Source organism: Xenopus laevis, chromosome 2S, assembly GCF_017654675.1.
Source record: "Xenopus laevis strain J_2021 chromosome 2S, Xenopus_laevis_v10.1, whole genome shotgun sequence".
Taxonomy (NCBI): Eukaryota; Metazoa; Chordata; class Amphibia; order Anura; family Pipidae; genus Xenopus; species Xenopus laevis.
In genome coordinates this window covers 143,203,076-143,223,581 of record NC_054374.1, presented here as the reverse complement: position 1 = coordinate 143,223,581, position 20,506 = coordinate 143,203,076, and the positions used below count along the sequence as shown (strand labels likewise).

Below are 20,506 nucleotides of genomic sequence, written 5' to 3'. Positions count from 1 at the left end.
TTATATACACTTACACACACAAGCTGTGGACTGTGGAAAGCAAATGGAAAACCCAGAAAAAACCCGCCCAGACATGGGGGCAGATTCACTAACGAGTGAAATTTTGCCACCGTCAGCTTCACACCCATCGCACCACTTCGCCAGGCACAAATACGCTACGAATACGCTAATTCACTAAAATGTGACGTTTTGTCCCAGGCGTCAACCACTGGCGACTTTTTGCTAGCGCTACTTAGGATGTGTGAGCATTTCATAGCGAATATGTGCTAGCATTCATTCGTGCCTAGCAAAACTTCGCTGGTGATCTTGCACTTAGGTCAATTTGCATAGGGCAGGAAATTTAAAGTTGCATGGACATCTTTATTATAAATGTTGCTGCAAATGGTTTAAGTTACCGCTTTATGTTACATGTGTCCAGGGAACCTTAATAAAGACAAGTGAGTTAATATAATGCCCTACACATGAGCCCACTGTAAAATTAATGTTCCATATGTAATAAAATGTGTGGAGAAAACCGCTTACCCAAAAAAGTAATTTAGGACTTTTGCAGCCAATCCCGCTTAAAAAAAGGAAAAGTCGCCAGCATTTTTTGAATTTTAGTGCATTTTCAGCACACAGGATATGATGTAAGTGACAGAAGATTCAGGAAGATCTAGCTGCTTTATAGCACTTCGCCTGGTCTGTGGTGGCAAAGGCAACTCTGTCGAAAGAGCTAACGTTCAGTAAAATCCACATTTTAGTGAATCTGCAGAGTAACGTCCGTTCTCCAGAGCGAAAGGTCACCTGGTGATAGAGTACGAATGAACGCGGTCCCGTTCGCTAGCAAATTGGTGCCTGTGCCTGTTAGTGAATTGCCAACGTCCCTGCAGGTGGCAACGCTGGCAAAAAGTCACTAGTAATAGCCACTTTGCTCTTTAGTAAATCTGCCCCACAGTTACATAGATAAATCGGGTTGAAAAGAGAAAACAACCCCAACCTTGACAGTCTACCCTTACAACTTAAGCCTTCCATTCCTCTAACCAGTTTAGTTGAATGTCTCTGCACTCTCTCCAGCTCATTTATATCCCTCTTAAGGGCTGGAGCTCAAAACTCCACTGCATACTCCAGGTGAGGCCTTACCTGGGACCTATAAAAAGGCAAAATTATGTTTTCATCCCTTGAATTTATGCCCTTTTTTATGCAAGACAGAACTTTATTTGCTTTGGTGGCCACAGAATGACACTGGCCAGAATTAGACAACTTCTTATCTATAAATACCACTTCTCAGTTAAGGAAACTCTGAACACATTGCCATTTATTGTATAACGTGCATTGATACTATTTTTGCCAAATTGCATAACCTGCATTTATCAACACTGAACCTCATTTTACAGTTTGCTGCCCAGTTCTCCAACTTTACAAAGTGGCAGCATCCTGCATGGAACCTATAGTTCTGCACAATTTAGTATCATCAGCAAAAATAGAAACAGTACTTTCAATGTCCACCTCCAGGTCATTAATAAACAATCTGAAAAGCAGAGAACCAAGTACAGAGCCCTGCGGTGCTCCACTAACAACACTGGTCCACTTTGCCTTATTTCTAGAAAACAATGGCATAAAGTGCTTTATTCAGTTTTTTCCCACTAAGTATTAAAGTTGCTCCCATGGGTGCCAAGCCAAAGGGCAGATTGAAATTAAATAACACGTGTTGTTGTCAGTGTCAGTTGAATCCATATACCTGTAAATCCACTGCAATACAAGAACAATTTAAAACATTTGTGAAAGTGTTCCCCAAGTCTTTCTCTGTATGTAATCTAATATAACAATATCCTTATATATGCGTGTGTGTATACTGCATTACAATGGTATGTACTCTTCATTTTGTGCATATACATTTTTTAAATCTACGAACATGGATTGAAAGAGACACAATTTTTAGGGCACCCAGGCTCCCTCTGAGTCGCTCTCCCAGATTCTGTATCAGGGTGGAAAAGTGGCTTAAGTTGGCCTGCTAGCTTGGGCGGTTGGGGCTTTGTTTGGCCCTTGTAGACATGTCTGTGGCCTGCCAACTGCATGAACCTACCTGTTCAACTGTGCCCCTATAACTGTCAACCATCCCTTACCTTTGCCCTTTTGTAAACTGGCCTCATGGCTACATGACATTTGTCAATAGTTAAACTACATTTTACTTTCATTTGAAGCAACGTAGGGGGTTCTTCACAGTCAGGACAGTGAGGTTGTGGAATGCACTGCCGGGTGATGTTGTGATGCTGATTCAGTTAATGACTATAAGAATGGCTTGGATGATTTCTTGGACAGACATAATATCAAAGGCTATTGTGATACTAAGCTCTATAGTTAGTATAGGTATGGGTATATAGAATTTAATTAAAAGTAGGGAGGGGTGTGTGTGTGGATGCTGGGTTTTTATTTGGATGGGTTGAACTTGATGGACTTTGTCTTTTTTCAACCCAATTTAACTATGTAACTATGTACTATGTAACTACATTTCCTTGCAACATGTTCGATGAAAGGAAGGCTATCCACGGCTAGCGAATTACTTAGAGGGCCTCTCTGTAAAAGGGTCATCTCCCTGAATAGTGTTTTTGCATAATTTTAAGCAACTTTCCATTATACATTATACAAACAAAGTCCCTGGTTGCCCATCACCATTGCTACATATACCCCAGGAATGAAACGTTTTTTAGAAATAATTAAAAACTTACGTTGAGAAGGCATTATTCTGATCTTTACATCTGATTCCTTTGCAGTCTTGGCTTTTACCATCTGCTTCATAGTAGAAATATAATTGGTTCAATCCATTTGCAAATGCCAGCAATACAAGGCAATATATAAAGAGAAACTTTAAAATATCCAGGAGCATTCTCCCTAAAGAGATTTGTAGAGGGCCCAGGTGAGAATTTGCTGTAAACAGTGAGATCAGTCGCAAGGAGCTAAAGATGTTGGCAATAGCAAAGAAGGCTTCTGCCACCAGTGTTGGGTGCCACTGTTCCCATTCTTTTCGATTGCGCTGTCCTTGAAACTGCAGAAAAGAAAACATTTGTATGTTTTGAGTCTGAGTGCATACATTGTGTTCTTGTTCTTTAAGGAATAGAAATAACGAGAACACCCAAATAAACTGTAAGTAAAACTAAATTAATTTTGAATTAAAATTTTTTTTGCCCTTTTTTCAGACACAATTTATGAAAAATGCAATAGCTGCCAATGTTGAAATGGAAATTAGAGAAATGAAATCCTATTTTTATACTGTTTAATTAATTTGATTGACATTTTGCTCAATGCAGTCAATTTAATGAAGTATCCCAGAGCATAAATTGTTGTCGTAAAAGGTCACTCTACAGCAAAATATGAAAGAACGTCATAAATGGGCACCTTGTTGTAAAGCTGCTTATACAGGTATGGGACCTATTATCCAGAATGCGCGGGACCTGGGATTTTCTGGATAATGGATCTTTCCGTAATTTGGATCTTCACACCTTAAGGGTCTAGCCACACGAGCAGATTCAGGGAGATTAGTCGCCCCTGCAACAAATCTCTTCTTCAGGGCAACAATCTCCCTGAATTGCCTTTCCCCTGCCCTCCGCCGGCTAAAATGAAAATCGCCTGGGGGAATGCACACACGGCGCTTCGTTTACCAAAGTCGTCCCGAAGTTTCCTCATGAGGCTCGTGCTCGTGTGGCCTGACCCTAAGTCTACTAGAAAATCATGTAAACATTAAATAAACCCAATAGGCTGATTTTGCTTCCAATAAGGATTAATTATATCTTAGTTGGGATCAAGTACAAGCTACTGTTTTATTATTACAGAGAAAAAGGAAATCATTTTTAAAAATTGGATTATTTAATTATAATTGAGTCTATGGCAGACAGCCTTTCCATAATTTGGAACTTTCTGGATAACGGGTTTATGGATAAAGGATCCCATACCTGTATATAAAAACATAATGACTTCATACTTGGTCATGCTTGTCAACATGTATCTTGTTAAGTTTGGGGAAAAACATAACATCTTGTTGCCTGAAATAAATCGGCACTGCTATGGACAACAAAATGTCTCCAGTTTCCTTTCCACCAGCAATAATGTAAATCACCAGTTGGCAAACTTCAGTCTCTTTAGTTTCGGTAGTAGCCCAAAGTTTCCTTAAAAGGAAACTTCTGGCTACTTGAGAAACCCAAAGAAACACAAACAGAATACTGTAGAAAAAGTTTAGAATATATGCACAGGGAGTGCAAGCTGTAGATGCAATTAGGATCACTGTTGTATCTGTTTGTAAAGCCTAAGCCAAGCAGGAGATCAAAAAATGCTGTAAAATATTTGCCCCGAGTTTGCAAAATTTCCCGAATTTCACATACTCTCACGCAATATGTAAGATTCACTAAGAACCGAAGGGGTGTGAAGTTAAATTTTAAAAACTGATAATATCCTAAGAAATGTAGTCAACAATTCAATCTTGAAATTTTAAAACATTACTCTACCTTGACGTATGCAACAATTTTCAATGAAATTGTTGCCAAATACAAGGAATTCATTACAAAATCCATCAAGTTCCACCAGTCATGGATATAATCCTGGAATCCACCATCCCACATCTGTTTAATTTCTCCCCATATGAAGCCTGTTTATGATTAAAAGACATCTTAGTTTAGTAACTCGTTGGAATTTTCAACTGATTTAGAACGAACACCCACTACCATCTTCACGCTAGTTTTGCCACAAAGTACTGTATGTATTCATTGGTTTGTCTTTATTAATTTTTTGAAAAACAACCATTGACTCCAAAGCATTGTTCACTTGAAGAAGGGCAGAACAGGTACTGAAAAGTTTGACCCACATGTGAATGTTATTATACTTTGAATAAATATTGGGAGCTTCCCACTTTTGCATACGACAGGTACAGGGTCAGACCCATTTTTGTTTTTGTCAAAATATACTAAAATAAATGGATGTTTTTCTCTCTCGGCAAATTGTCATTTTTCACATTTTTCCATGTGATTATTGAAACTTTTAATGCATGGTGAAATTCTAGCACACATTTGTAAAAAGTATCCACCACTATAAAAGCAAACTTCTCCATTTGTGTAAACACAAATTTTGCACTCAAATCTATCAGCAAAAAAAATATGCTCATCCCATATAGTGACTATAGACATAGCAGGTTCCAGGGTCGTTTTTGCTTTCTCTTGTATCTTCAGATATTTATGTATTTCTTTTAGGGTTTAAAATGTACCCCTACAAAAAGATTTTTCATTTTCATGTTATACAGCAGCAGTGGAAAAAACAGTGAAACACTGATGTTTAATCTTTTTAAACTATAATTTCATGTCATGGGGGTGGTCTTTTTTGTCTGGTGTTTCCGTGAGTTTATCTAATCTTAAAGATCTGAACAAATTCATTTTGACTTTCATAGTTTTGTATCAAATATTTATTTGCACAAAAATCATGAAAAGTCAAGAAAAGTAAACAAATTCTGAGTTCTGATGTGATAACTCTGATGTTCTTAAAGGAATATGATTCTAGCAAAGCTGGAAAAGATCCAGGTTCAACTTTCATTTAGCAATCTAATGCATTTCACTACAGCTGTTGGGGAAATTTATTAACTATTGCCTTTTATCTCAATAGAGCTATAAGTAAATATTCAGATACTGTGGCAATTATTTCTATTGCATAGTCAGATTTTCTTAATTGGATTTTATGATGAAAATATATTGAAATCTGAGATAATTTTCCATGAAGAATGAAAAATGTAAACACATTTATTTTCTAAATAATTGGCAAATAAAACCCGTTGTGCTATTACAGCATTCAAAGGGCTGTTATTAAAATAATTATTTTCAACTTTATTTTTAATTAAAAATGTATTTCCTGGTATCACCAGAACATGGGTATCATATCTGACTCACTGAGAATAAATAGAATAATGAGACTTTCTTTTGCAATTATTTTCCACAATTAAAAATATTGAGTATTGATGAGCAAAACTGACCCATTTTGCTTCACCAAAAAGATTTTGCTAATCAGTGGAAAGAATATGGAAAATTGTGACATTTTTGAAACAGCATTGATGGTATTTTTATGCATTTTTTCCCAGCACAAATAAACAATTTTTAAGCAAAATTAAATACATGGAGAAATACTAATTCCATTGGGATTTTCCTGTGGTATTTTTTTTTTGGTAAAACCCCCTCTTTTTTCCTCTGGCGAATCAAAACACAGGGTGAAATTCTACTGCAGATTTGAAAAATATTTGCCACTGATGAAAACATGCATTTTACTATACTTTATCGTTCTGTTTCTCTGTCTTTATCTATTTATCTCATTAAATTATTTTAATTATTTTAATTATTATTAAATGGAGCACTCAGTCAACATTATAAATGAATATAAAAAACACAATTTTTTTTAGTTTACTCTTACGTTCCTCGGGGGAGCTTCCTCAACAAAAACTAGAAGGAAAGTTATCCAGAGTGACTGAAATGTTGACTAAATAAACCTTTTCTGAGTGTTTTTTACCAGAATGTAAGGCAGGCACAGAAAACCATTTCTGTAGCCTAAAAACACATCCCTCCTGTATTACAATTAAATTTGTTGATTTTAATGAATTTTACATATGTTTTAACATTTTAATTATTGGACTAAGTCCTTTGGGCTAGTCCACACGGGGAGATAGCCCTGCGCCGCGACCGGCGCAGGCGACAGTTTTGTATGTGCGCCTATGTAAAAACGCCTGTGCTAACCACACGAGGCGATGCGCTTTTCAACAGTCGCCTGAAAAAGCCTGGCGAGGCATTTTCAGGCGACTGTTGAAAAGCGCATCGCCTCGTGTGGTTAGCAAATTTCGCGCCGACGTCTCGTTTTTGACGCCGGCGCCCGTTTTTGACGCCGGCGCCCGTTTTTTCGATGCTGGCGCCCGTTTTTGGCGCCGGCGCCCGTTTTTGACGTGAATTTTCGCGGGCGTTTCGCGAATTTATTCGCTGGCGGCGAATCGCGCTAATTCGCTGCAAATTCGCGCCTGGCGAATAAATTCGCCCATCACTACACACATCCCTCCATAGTTTCATATAAATTATATATACAAATATCTATACTAACTATAGAGTTAAGTATCACAATAGCCTTTGATATTATGTCTGTCCAAGAATTCATCCAAGCCACTCTTAAAGGCATCCTCCTAAAGTGCACTGCTTGCTGCTATTTTTAATTGATTTTAATAGGGTGAAAAGAGGCCAAAACATATTTTTAGGCAAAAGATACACAATAGTGTTCAGGCACAATTGTAATGCTGTGTATTTACATTGTAGTATTTTTGTTCCTTATAGTTGACATTGCATTGCATACTGTAGCTTGAACCTGACTTTCTATGACAAATGGAAAGGTGCAGTAAACAAATATAAGTTCAGAACACAAAGACACAATATTATTTAAAGCATTGGGGATGCATACGTCTGCATCTTAGGTAATTCTGCCACTCAAAGATAATGGCTTATTTCACCTCAGTGTTATAAAAACAGCCTTAGAAACTTTCAGTACACAGGAGCACTTTATAGAAAAAAAATTGTGAAGGTTAAAATTGACATTGCAGAAGTCAACAATCTAATACAATTAGTTAGGAAAACATGTAGGGGCTGATTCACTAACTTCGAGTGAAGGATTCGAAGTAAAAAAACTTCGAATTTCGAAGTGTTTTTTGGGCTACTTCGACCATCGAATGGGCTACTTCTACCTTCGACTACGACTTCGAATCGAAGGATTTGAACTAAAAATCGTTCGACTATTCGACCATTCGATAGTCGAAGTACTGTTTCTTTAAGAAAAAACTTTGACTCCCTATTTCGCCATCTAAAAGCTACCGAACTCAATGTTAGCCTATGGGGAAGGTCCCCAAAGGCTTTCCTAAGTTTTTTTGATCAAAGGATATTCCTTCGATCGTTGGATTTAAATCCTTCGAATCGAATGATCAAACTATTTGCGCTACAATCCTTTGATTCGAAGCCGAAGGATTTTTCGAAGGATTTTAATTCCCAGTCGAAGGATTTTTCGAAGGATTTTAATTCCCAGTCGAATATTGAGGTTTAATTAACCCTCAATATTCGACCCTTGGTGAATCGGCCCCGTAATGTATAAAGGCTGGAGTGACTGGATGTGTAACATAATAGCCAGAACACTACTTCCTGCTTTTCAGCTCTCTAACTCTGAGTTAGTCATTGACTTGAAGGGGGGCCACATGGGACATAACTGTTCAGTAAGTTTACAATTGATCCTCAGCATTCAGCTCAGATTAAAAAGCAACAGTTATAACCCATACCCCCCCCCCCCCAAGTCACTGGTTACTGCATGGTAACCCATCAGTGGAAACCAAGAGAGCTGCAAAGCAAAAAGTAGTGTTCTGGCTATTATGTTAGACATCCAGTTACTCCAGCCTTTATACATTACATTTTTGGCTAACTAACTATATTAGAAACATTTTTTATTTTGCACAGCCTATCTATTTACGTCGTTTTTATTTTTACACTGAACTGTTCCTTTAAGCTTAATCTTTAAACTATCAGCTTTAAACCAAGGCCGCCACGCTTAGCAAAACAAAAACACAGCAGGTAACATCAAAAAGGCTTATCATGCTGATCTCTTGTAGAGAAGAATCAACTGGCATTTTGAATATTTCTATTAAAACTAGCAAATAAACTAGAAATAAAGTAGATTATATTAAATGGAAAGGGGCAATTACTATTGAGAAGCATGATAAAATAGGCTTAAATCAAGAACTTTAGGATTGCAGGTCACAGTTTTTACAAATATGCAAGAGTTTGGATAATCAGCAAAATGGTGGCTTAGCCTGACAGGCCTGCACTAGCCACATGACTGAATGCACATTTTGTAAGCATGCATTCAGCTGAAAAACTCTTGTTTTCGTGACTGTCGAACATTTGCATATCCTTGCTAGATTTTCACCATGAATTTTGCTTTGCTAGGGAAAAAAATTGATTTTTTTCATGAATAAACACAAGGAAAAAAAAACTGATGTCAGTTTTAGAATTTTTCCATACATTTAGTTTCACCAGAAGAAATTGCAGGTTTTGTGCCAGTAAACAAATACACAACAGAAAAAATTACAAAAGCATTATTTCGATTTGTATGTATGCATTTTTTTTTGTTCCCGGGAAAAATTGTCTATTGACTCCAATGCATTTATCACAAGAAAAAATGTGGAGAAAAGCTGTCCACTGACTCCAATGCTTTCGACACATTAAAAAATTTGTTGAAAAAATGCCCATTGATTCCAATAAATATGTTTTTTCCTGTGTTTAACATTTTTTTCCTGCAGAAACGGGACAGTTTCTCTCTCTGCAAATGCAGAGACATTTTGGCCAAAATTGCACATGCTTTTTTTACATTCTTTTCTGTGATTGTGAATATGTGTGCAATATTTTTATGAGATAATTGAAATCATGCATTGAAGTTGTGTAAATTTTGTTGGGAATTATTTTTAATATAGTAAGGGATGTGGTTGTTACCATTTTAGCGGCATACTTATTTTTATGATGCAATTGCTGTTTTTCTATTTTTTTTCAGACAAAACAAAAGACAAAATTCTAGAGCAGATTTTCAGCAATTTATGTACTCATTGCTTCTTACACAGACACACACACACATATATATATACTGTAAAATCGCATTTTAGGTATTAGAGGACCTGTTCTTAACTTGCCCTTGCCCATTTCCTGCCTAGTGGAAAGGTGGAAAGTGGTTATACCTAGAGGGAAATTGTGTTAATACATTTTACTCTGTATTTTCTTTAATAATGCATTTACCCAAAACCCACGGTAATATCATCCACTCAACAATGGTTGGTGCCGGTCCCTGCAGCTCCATCTTGTTGATATTTTGCGATGCAAGTAGTAGAAGGAACAGAAAAGTCAAGTATGAGGCAGTGTGACAGATGAACTTGATGAAGGGCTTTCTGATGAAGAGTCCGAAGGTGCTTTTAGGAGCTATTAAGTAGCAACAAGAGAAAATGGGGAAGAGAAGTCCTATTATAACACAGGTCACCATCTTCACTACCCAGTGTCTTCTTCTCCATCCTGGAAACTCATCATACCATCGAGAGGCAAGCAGCTGTTGACAATTGGGCTGAGCAACAAACTGTGAAATCAAATATAGAGAAAAAAGAATTTGCTGAATTTTGAAACAAAATAATTATATTACACAAGAACCATGAATAAACTGTAATATATATCCTTGTAAATGTATCCTTATTAATAGTGCTTAGTAATGTCATTCATATTTAGTGATGGGTAAATTTGGGGTGTTTCGATTCGCTGAAAAAATCGTGAATTTCCCTTGAACCGATATCTCGTTTTTGACACCGGCATCCATTTTTTGGATGCCGGCACACATCGCTGCGGTTTTGCAAATTTATTCGCCGGCGGCAAATCGCGGGATTTCGTGCATGGCTAATAAATTTGCCCATCACTATTCATATTAATTGGTGATTTATATTAATATCACAGATATTCATAGTGCTTTACAAGGCTTAAACACAAACAGGGGTGCAGTTACAATAATTTAGACTATAATAAATACAGTTGACATGAAGTTTCTGACCCAAAGAGGTTACAGTATATTAAAGCAACAGTAACACCAAAAATATAAACTGTTAATTAAATTAACATTAAAATATAATGTAATGTTGCCCTGCACTTGTAAAACACTACTATAGTTTATATAAACAAGCTTCTGTTTAACCATGGGGGCAGCCATTCAAGCACAGGATACCAAGTAGATAACAGAGTTCTGAAGAATCCCATTGTATAATTCATAGTTTATTTGCTATCTTCTGTGTATCCTGTGCATGTTCTCCTTTTTCAGCTTTGAATGGCTTTGAAAAGACTAAATTTTAATCAAATAAATCTAATTTGTAAAAATGATGTCCTTTTTCACTATAATAATAATAATACCTTGTACTTGATCTCAACTAAGATAGAATTAATCCTTATTGGTGTCAAAACGATCCTATTGTATGCATTTTAATTTAAACGTTTTTTTTAGTCGACAAAGTATGGGAATTCAGATTACAGAACAATCCCTTATCCAAAGATCCCAAGGTCCTGTACTTTCTGTATAACAAGTCCCTTACCCCTACATTACAGTTAAACCTTCTGTAAACATATAGAAAATCTAGAAGCTGCTGCAGTAACCAATAACACCATGTGTGATCTTTATTAGTTTCTTATGGTATTAAAATAATATATTCTTGTGCTAATGATAAATGTCAATGAGTACATGATTCTTCCTCAATAAGCTTTATTGATACAAAATGCATAATATCTCCTAGATATGTTACTTGGACCCCATTTTAATCAAATAATTCTAAATTTTAAAAGAAATGTCCTTTTTTTTCTCTGTAGCAATAAAACAGGGCTTTGTACTTGATCTAAGATGTATAATAAATCCTTAATTGATGCAGACCAATCCTTTTGGGTTTATTTCACATTTAAGTGATTTTTGTTAATAGAATTAATGTATAGACATCCAAATGATGGAAATATGCCTTATTCGGAAAATCCCAGGTGCTGAGCATTCTGGATAACAGGTCCCATACCATATATACTCGAGTATAAGCCGACCCGAGTATAAGCCGAGGTACCTAATTTTACCTACAAAAACTGGGAAAACTTATTGACTTGAGTATAAGCCTAGACACAAATACAGCCCTGTCTCTCAGCAGCGCACATTCTGCCAAAGCGACCCCCCCAGCAATCAACCGGACTTCTTTGCAAAGTTGATGGTGACAGAGAATTGCATTTACTGTGTGCATTGTCCCACTGTCCCACTACCATGTGCAGAGGGTGCTGTGTGATATTGCCATCACTGTTAATCTTTCGTATAATCAACAGAGGGTGCTGTGTGATTTTGCCATCACTGTTAATCCTTCATATAATCAACAGAGGGCGCTGTGTGATATTGCAGTCACTGTTATTCTTTCATATAACCAACAGATGGTACTGTGTGATATTGCAGTCACTGTTATTCTTTCATATAACCAACAGAGGGCGCTGTGTGATATTGCAGTCACTGTTATTCTTTCATATAACCAACAGATGGCGCTGTGTGATATTACAGTCACTGTTATTCGTCATATAACCAACAGAGGGCGCTGTGTGATATTGCACTCTCTCCCCAAGCGAACTGTTGGTATAGGAATGATTAAAAGTGACTGCAACTCAGCTCAGCTACTGCCCACTGACTCGAGTATAAGCAGAGGTAGACTTTTTCAGCACATTTTGGATGCTGAAAAACACGGCTTATACTCGAGTATATACGTTACCTGTTCTTGCATTTCCATGTGAATGGGGAGGGGGACATTTTTGTTTTTAGAAAAAATACTCACGGATGCGTCATGTGCCATTTACCTTATGCTAATAAAATATATTATTTGATTGCAGTTCATACATTGAAGTGTCAAAACCTAATAAATAGTTGATTTCTAAGGACTTATTTCTTGAAGTCAATCTCTATTATACTTTAGGCCTATTACAGCCATGCTCAGGTGGAAAACAATTATCAGAAGGAATGAAAAAGAATAAATGATCACAGCCATAGTAAGATATGTGGTATTGAGATAAGCATGCTTTCTTCTTTTTTTAGATTGTTACTTAGCTATTTCAGTTTGCCTTTATTTTACATGACCATATTTGTACATTGCGTTCATTGTAAAGATATGAATTTGAAGAATTTGTTTTCAATAAACTTACACAGATAAAGATCTTAAATAAACAGTAAGAAGAAAAGCTGCAGCAGCCTCCAGCTTAGTTGTGTAATTCTAGTTAAGATAAGGAGGTATTGGCAAAGACCTTGCTAAAATGTGCAGATGACAGAGTTTATGGGTAGCTTACAATATACATATAAAGAATTCTAAACATAACTTGTTTGCACTAAAGTGTACGTAACGCAGCAGTAGAAAGGGTTTGTTTTTAATACCCATTATTTCAGTACTTAGCTCAATTGTTTTAGTTGTTGAAAAAGCTCTCATTGATACCCACTAGGCTTCTGGCACACTGTGTTTGGGGTTGCTACTGTTCTGCCAGTTCAAATTCTGCCAATTACAACAGAAATCATACCCTATGTCTATGTGCCATGAATATAAAGCACATGGGGGCTAGTGTGGAGGTTACAGTTTAATGTAAACTTAATCCCATGGAAATAAATCCATGAATGCATATAAACAAGTAAAAATAGTCAGAGTCGGTTATTATGAAAGACAGCTAGTTTTAAAGGAGAACTAAACCCCCTACCCTCCATAGTCACCTCTCCACAGGTGCAAACAGCGGTAAATGCCCCATAGCCTGTAATTACCCCTTGTTGCAGAGTAAGTGCAGCAGAGCTCACATGTGCAATCTTCCAGGGCTTTTGTAATCTTCGTGTCTTCTACCGGCGCTTCGGAAATTTTCACCACTTTCAGCACATGCGCAGTTATCACGAAGCGCAAGATTGCTCCAACTGCGCATGCGCGGATACAGAGTTTAGTTACCGAAGATTACCAAAGCGCTGAAGATGGCCCCGGTGAGCTCTGCTGCATTGACTCTGCAACAAGGGGTAATTACAAGCTTAGGGGCATTTACTGCTGTTAAAACCCGTGCAGTGGGGAGCAGGGAGGGGGGACTATGGAAGGTAGAGGTAGGGGTTTTTATTAGCAAGGGGGTTTAGTTCTCCTTTAATATATTGCTTAAGGAAAGGAAGCATACACCAATTTATTTGCCCTAATTCTCAAAATACCTCCTTGAAGAATTTCTCAAAGAGGATTATTTGCAATATTCATCTAACAAACAGCACATTTCCATACATCACCTGTGAAAACTTAGTTGCCTGTGTGGCCCAGCCCTAGACAAATTTTGATGGCCACACAAACCATGGTTAATTTATAAAACAAAGGCTTGATTTACGAAAAGGTGCAAAGTCCTAGAACGAAGCAAAAAGAAACCCCATTCTTTATGAAGGGGTGCAAGAGTGCAGCAGTGTTGAATACAGGAGGGGTGTATGTTTGTATGTTATTCAGTTTGTATGTTATTCAGAACACACATTTGACTGTTGAATACAGGGGAAACAAGGCACTGGAAAGCACTGTACTTACTGATCATTTAGTACAAGGCTCTTTTGTGCATGACAATGGACACACTACACTCTACACATTGTGTTTGATTTATATTATAGTGCAGACTTCCCTAGTTGCCCATAAAGAGCTAGGTGCTAGTGATGTGCAGGTTGACCCGAAACCCACAATAGCCCTGCAAATTTACCACTGTTTGGGTGGGTTCAGGTTTAAATTTGGTCCACCATTGCGGTTTATGGTTGGGTGCAGGTCAGAATGACGGAAGTACATTCCTCCACTGCTCCCAAAGATTCCCTGTCTTGGAAATAAAGGTGTGTAGTGAAGTAGCATACAGACTAGGGTAAGAGTTGTGCGTGGCAACATTTTGTGAATTAGGGTCAGGTGTGGATTAAGGTGTTGCAGGTTAGGGCCAAGCATCAAAATCAACATTTTGAAACATTTCTGCCCGTTTCGCAAATTTGGCAAAATACATGGCAAAGCGAAACGGGACAAATCTGCCCATCACTACTTCTGAGCAAACTTAGTACCGTTTATTTTATATGAGGGATAATCTTTTTATTAGTCCGTCCTGTAACCTTAGAGACACTATCAAAATTCAAGTAGTTTATACAATTTTAGAGGCTTTTTTTTACTTCAAATAAATTCAAAATTTAAAAAAGGTTGACTTTTTGCTTATTGACTAAAAACCAGAATACTCACCAGAGTATTGTTGGGTGGATTGAGTGTGATCTAACTTTATAAAACTAAAATGTTTGGAGGTGTGAAATATTTATTTAGTTTTCATCTTCTATCACACGCCCCTATTGAATTATGTGCCATTTGATTCCACAATAATTGAAAAGGCCAATGGGCAATTGTTTCCGAACAGCATCATCAGTTCTGTTTTCAACGGGGATATGGATGATTGAAACTGAATAGCTTTAGAACAAAGCATCTCCCACAGACAGCAAATGCCGTTTTAAATAAAATTGATTTTTTAAACTAATAATAAAAAATAATAATAACTAATAATAAAAAATGACAACAGGTAATTTAAAAGGATAAATGTCATGTAATTATTTAGTTTGGACACAATGCTAATCCTTTAACAGCTAAATATTCTTGATAAATGTTTCATAAATCAGTTTAAAAAATAAAAGGTAAAGTATTATTTATTTTATCTAGAAACCAATTGGCTGTATATAACTCTGTGATAGATTAAGCAATGCAGGACAAATAGTTTTGCAAATCCTCTTTAAAACTGCCACTTTGGATTTAGCTGAAAATTGTTTTATAGCTCATTCTGCATAAGACAGGGGTCTTCTATTTTCTATTGCTACAGAAGATTTGGCTTTTAACATAAAGGAAGTTAAGAACTCTATATTAAATCACATTAAATCGAAAGTATGCAATCACTTGAACTGCAATAATGCGATGCTCAAAAACACAAGAAATTAAACTTAGAAATCCTAGTTGTCCTAATATTATCATATTTATAAATATAAAGTATTGTATCATACAGAAGCCAATGGAATCAAGTTAAGTTGTAAAATATTTATGGTATTTATTGAGGGGTTGCAAGATTTTCAGGGTTCTCATTAAATATATTTTTTTGTTGGCTTTAGATGAAATTGATAGAAATGTAATGCTGGAAATATGAATGACCAGTGATGAGTGAAACTGCTTTGTTTTGCTTCAATGAAAAATTAGGAAAATGGCAAAATATTGCCATAGGCATTGGCATCAATTGGCAATTTTTCTTGTGCCAAATGTACAGGAGTCAATTGGCTTTTTCCCCTGCTTTTTTTTGTATACAAAAAAAAAACACAATTTTTTTTGATGAAACAAAATGCATGGTAAAATTTTTTGCCACATATTAAAATGTGGTTTTCAACAAACAAAGGTGAAAAAATGTTCCTAATCCTGTCAATTACACCTAATAATTAGTATGTGCTGATCCACGATTTCTGTATTTGACCTAAGACAAATAATAACAAGGACATAAACTCATATTTGCCATCGTAAAGTCTAAGCATAATTAGGGGCATATTCAAAGTTTTTCCCAAAACTTTTTCAAAGTCCACCAATTGACTCCAAATAGGTTCTAGGAGGTCCCTCATAGGCTAAAACAGCAGGAATTTGGACTATTCCCTAGTACACAAAAAATAGCTCGAAATTCAGATTTTTTTCATTCAAAAATTCACCTTGACCTTTGATAAATCTGCCCCTTATGTCTGCTAACCTTCCCAATAAACAATTTGGTAATTTATTCATATTTGTTTATTTTTTTCAATAGATGTGATGTTGTGAGTAAAGTGTGACATTTAAAGGACTTGTCCCCAGTCCCTGATTGATATTTGTATGTGATGCTGTTGCATTGTTTTATTGCTATATAAAAATTGTATTTGTTTGCTGAAAGCTTGGTGTTTTTTTTGCCCCCACTGGGGAGTATCCCTTAGTGCCCACTAGGCGGAGGCACTGAGCTCTGAAATCCCAGTTTCCCAGTATTTTTCATAAGTAAAGAGGTCGGGACTGCCAGATTGCCACAGGTGTGTGCCAGTAAGAGTGTGCCAGTAAAAGGGTTAAATAAAACAATAAAAATTTAAGACGACTACCTTAGACAAGTGGTTTTAGTTTATTAATGTTATATTTCTTAGCAAGACACAATTAATTTGATGAATTATTGTAATAGGAATCATATCTTAATTATGACCGTTATTTAAATGAAATCTAGTACAGAGAAAGTTGAACACTCCCACAATTATGTGATATTCTTCTATAAAACATATAGGGGGCTATTTATCAAAGCCTGATTTTTTTCTGGTCAAACTTTTAAAGGGGAAAACCACTATTATTTCATAGAAAAAAGCCTTGAATTTTTCGTTAATTATGAAACTCCGACGGTGTTAAAAGTCTGAATAAAAAAGTACTCCAACTCCTGCCGAGTTCATGTAGAATGTCAATGGCAGATGTCCCATTGATATCCTGATCTGTGCTGGGTTTTGCTCAATAATCCTTTTCGTGGAAAAAGATGCAGTTTTCAGCGTCAAATCAGAAAAAGTCCAGCACAAGAAATTTTTGGAAAATGTATTGATAAATGGGAGGGAAAAGTCTTTGCGAATTTGGTCGAAGTAGTTTTCAGCAAACTTTTCAGATTTTGATATATAAAACTAATAATGTATTCAGCTTGAGGATCATTCTGCTAATGGCTTTGCACTTTAAATAAATATCCAGACTGATTAAATGAAAGAAGAGTAAATAGAAACCTTTATTATTGTCTATTACTGGCAGTGTGTATTGAATATAGGAAAGTCTTGGAGCTATAAGCGCAGGGGCTGCATAACAAGGGATCCGAATGACCAGCAGCCAGATTACACTGGTTTACAGTATATTTAAAGATTGGCAGAATCAGATGTAGTGAGAAGGAATGAGTTAATTCAGGGAAAAGCCAGGCTGGGGGCAGAGAAATAGAGGGATGTGATGTTAGGGGAAGAAACAGGGTTGCCAGGTTGGAAGGTTTCCAGCCAAATCGGGCTACTAATTTAAAGACCAGGTGGGTTTTAAAAAAGGACAAACTAGCCAAGGTACGGATTTGGGCTAATTTTTGGGCCTTTGGCTGGTTTGTAATTTGGAAACCTAATGTGCCAAGCCTGCGTCTCCCGATGCATGTTGGGTAATGTAGTTTTTGTTTAACAATTTGCCAACTGCCAAGTTTAAAGTAAGACTACAATACCCAGCATGCAATGGGACTGACTTGTGTAGAAGTCGGAAGTTACCAGATTTTGGGCTCTGTGACCTGTCTCTCATCACTCTTAAACATACTTTCGTTTTCTGTGACTTTCCTCAATTTCAGACAATTTTGGGGTAAAAATCTGCTGGCCACCAATTTGTCTAGAGGTTGACTTGTTTTTACCAATATTTATTGAAATTGTGTATGTATATTAGGGCCTTATGGGGCTCCTATACCTCCTGGGTCCCCCTGTGTAGTTATGCCCCTGATGACAGGCAAATCTGTCACATTTTGCTTCGTGGGAAAATTTGTGAAACAGTGAAAATTTTAAAAAGGTGTATTTTCACATACATTTATTTATTTTTTAGATTTTTTTCACTGCACATATTGTGCTATTTTTGGGCTACTGTTGAAGTTTCTCTTAGCTAGTTTTGAATTAGTTTTGAAAATTAGACCTGGCAAGTAGGGATGGGCAAATTTGACCCGTTTCTTCAAAAATTTGCTGCTGGGGAAATGTCGCCAACACCCATTAAAGTCCATGGGCGTCAAAAAACGTTTGAGCCGCATTGATTTTTTTTTGATGTGAGACGCGATGCTCATCCCTACTGGCAAGCCTGGTTCACTTCCTTATCTTCTGAGCAGGTAGAAACATGAGGTAGAGCTGTCTCTTTTGTATAATGTTATTAGCTGCAGTATATACACACTAACTCCTCACTATACTTCTGGCTTTGAGGATCGAACTATTTGGGCAGCTGCTTGTTAGTCTCTTGCTAGTTGTTTGCTGGATTACAGTGCAAATGGGCTTCCTCTGTATTATATAGAAATCCAGCCTGTGACACTAAGATGCTGCTTCTGCAACTCATTAGAATATACTTTAAGAGAGCTGTAATTCTATAGATATAGTTACTTGATTTAGCAGCCTGTCTTCAGAGTCTGACCTGTGACTGGGCTTTATTGAGTCACAGATGTCATCTATATATACATGATTAACCCATGCAGAGCCCACAGGCTAGCCATATATTTATTTGGGCAACATTCCAGCTGCCCTGTCTTCATACCCTATAGAGTCTGAACACTGTAATTCAGGCTGTAGGCATAGGGCAGGAGTAGTTCTACTGTATTTATATATATATATATAGAGAGAGAGAGAGAGAGAGAGAGAGAGAGAGAGAGAGAGAGAGAGAGAGAGAGAGAGAGAGAGAGAGAGAGAGAGAGAGAGAGAGAGAGAGAGAGAGAGAGAGATTACAGTACAGTTCCCCCTGTGCGGTTATCATGGAACATGAGGCGACGATCTCTCTTTTATATAACGTTATTAGCTGCAGTATATACACATTAACTCCTTACTATACTGCTGGCTTTGGGGGTAGAACTATTTGGGCAGCTGTTTCATAGTCGCATGCTGTTTCCTTGCAGCATTAAATCTTACTGTAGTGACTCCAGCAGCATGGAAGTCAGCCTGGGCCTGAAAGGCATCCTCTGTATTATATAGAAATCAAGGCTGTGACACTGAGCCGCTGCTACTGAAACTCATTAGAGAGCTGTAGTTGGAGTATACAGAGAGGGCAGTGGGAACAGGGCAAAGCCTGAATATAGTAACTTTTCAAGGCTTAGCTTTCATCAGTCTGCACATTACACAGCTGTGCAATGTGCAGAAATGGGGAAAGCTGTTCCCTATTGTCATTGTGACATCACCTGGGAGAGGTTTGAGTAAGTGTACAACAAGCGAGAAACCTTATAGCCCCCATCCCAGTCAAGTTTATTAGTTATTTCTTTCTGTGGCTATTTGTCACTACAGTGACCATAATATATAGTTTAAGCAAAAGTGGTAACACTCTGAGCTGGGCCATTATGAGCTAGGCTTGTGCGGCTGGATAAGGTCTCTACACAGAGGGTGGGCTGCTATAGAAACAGCATATTAGAGTGGTTGGGGGACCTTACTCTCTGAGCCAGGGCAGGTGCAGCTGGAGGCAGGTCTCCACAGTGTGAGTAGAATGGCTGGTTTGCCTTACCCACAGTGTGGATCGCTTAAGAATATTTATATTTCTCGGTTCCACTGATGCCTATGGAAAATACCTCAGCCAAGATTTCCATCTTATACATGTAAATGTAATCTACACATTATACATACATTCTACACAGGTAATATTTTACTTTTAATTTCCTCCTTTATTGTCTGTTGGGTCTTTTGCGATATTAACTGGGCAGGGTACAAAATCCCTTTCACCCATGACCACTATGTGACCTGGGAGCATAAACCCCTGTTATGAGATTTTTTGGAAAAATCAAGCAAATATATATTTTCATGCAAACTGTAAAATGAAGATGTCTAGATTACAGAAGGCTTTGGGTAAAAGGTTCAGCTGCTGAACTTGCTAGTGTATAATACTGTGACACAGCTGGCCTGGCACCTTCAGTGTTGGTGTAGAAAAAATTTAAAAATATGTTACATATTACTAAGAAACTACACTATAGCAGTAAATGTGCTGCACTCACTTAGTGCTTGTGTCTGATATGTGTATGAATATATATTGTACTAGAATTACAAATGTGTTCAATGTAGTGAATGAATGCAGCACAACAGAATCGTATGGAGCTCAGCCAAAACGTAATACCCCAGGGCACAGCCAGTGATTTATTATTAAGCAAATCTATGCCTGGCATAGTTAATATGATGTTATACAGGAATCATCACC

At 37.1% G+C, this 20,506-nt stretch overlaps 1 protein-coding gene across 1 annotated transcript in view; it reads right to left on the bottom strand.

The window, feature by feature from the left end:
* The window catches only part of LOC108709012 (short transient receptor potential channel 4), a 111,287-nt gene that overhangs the window by 22,717 nt on the left and 68,064 nt on the right, over positions 1 to 20,506 (bottom strand). Inside the window, exons 4-6 of the mRNA XM_041584490.1 lie at positions 9,807 to 10,137; positions 4,476 to 4,615; positions 2,706 to 3,022 (exon numbers count right to left, since the gene is read on the bottom strand). Coding sequence (XP_041440424.1) covers positions 2,706 to 3,022; positions 4,476 to 4,615; positions 9,807 to 10,137 — 788 coding nt within the window. The remainder of the gene's footprint in view (positions 1 to 2,705; positions 3,023 to 4,475; positions 4,616 to 9,806; positions 10,138 to 20,506) is intronic.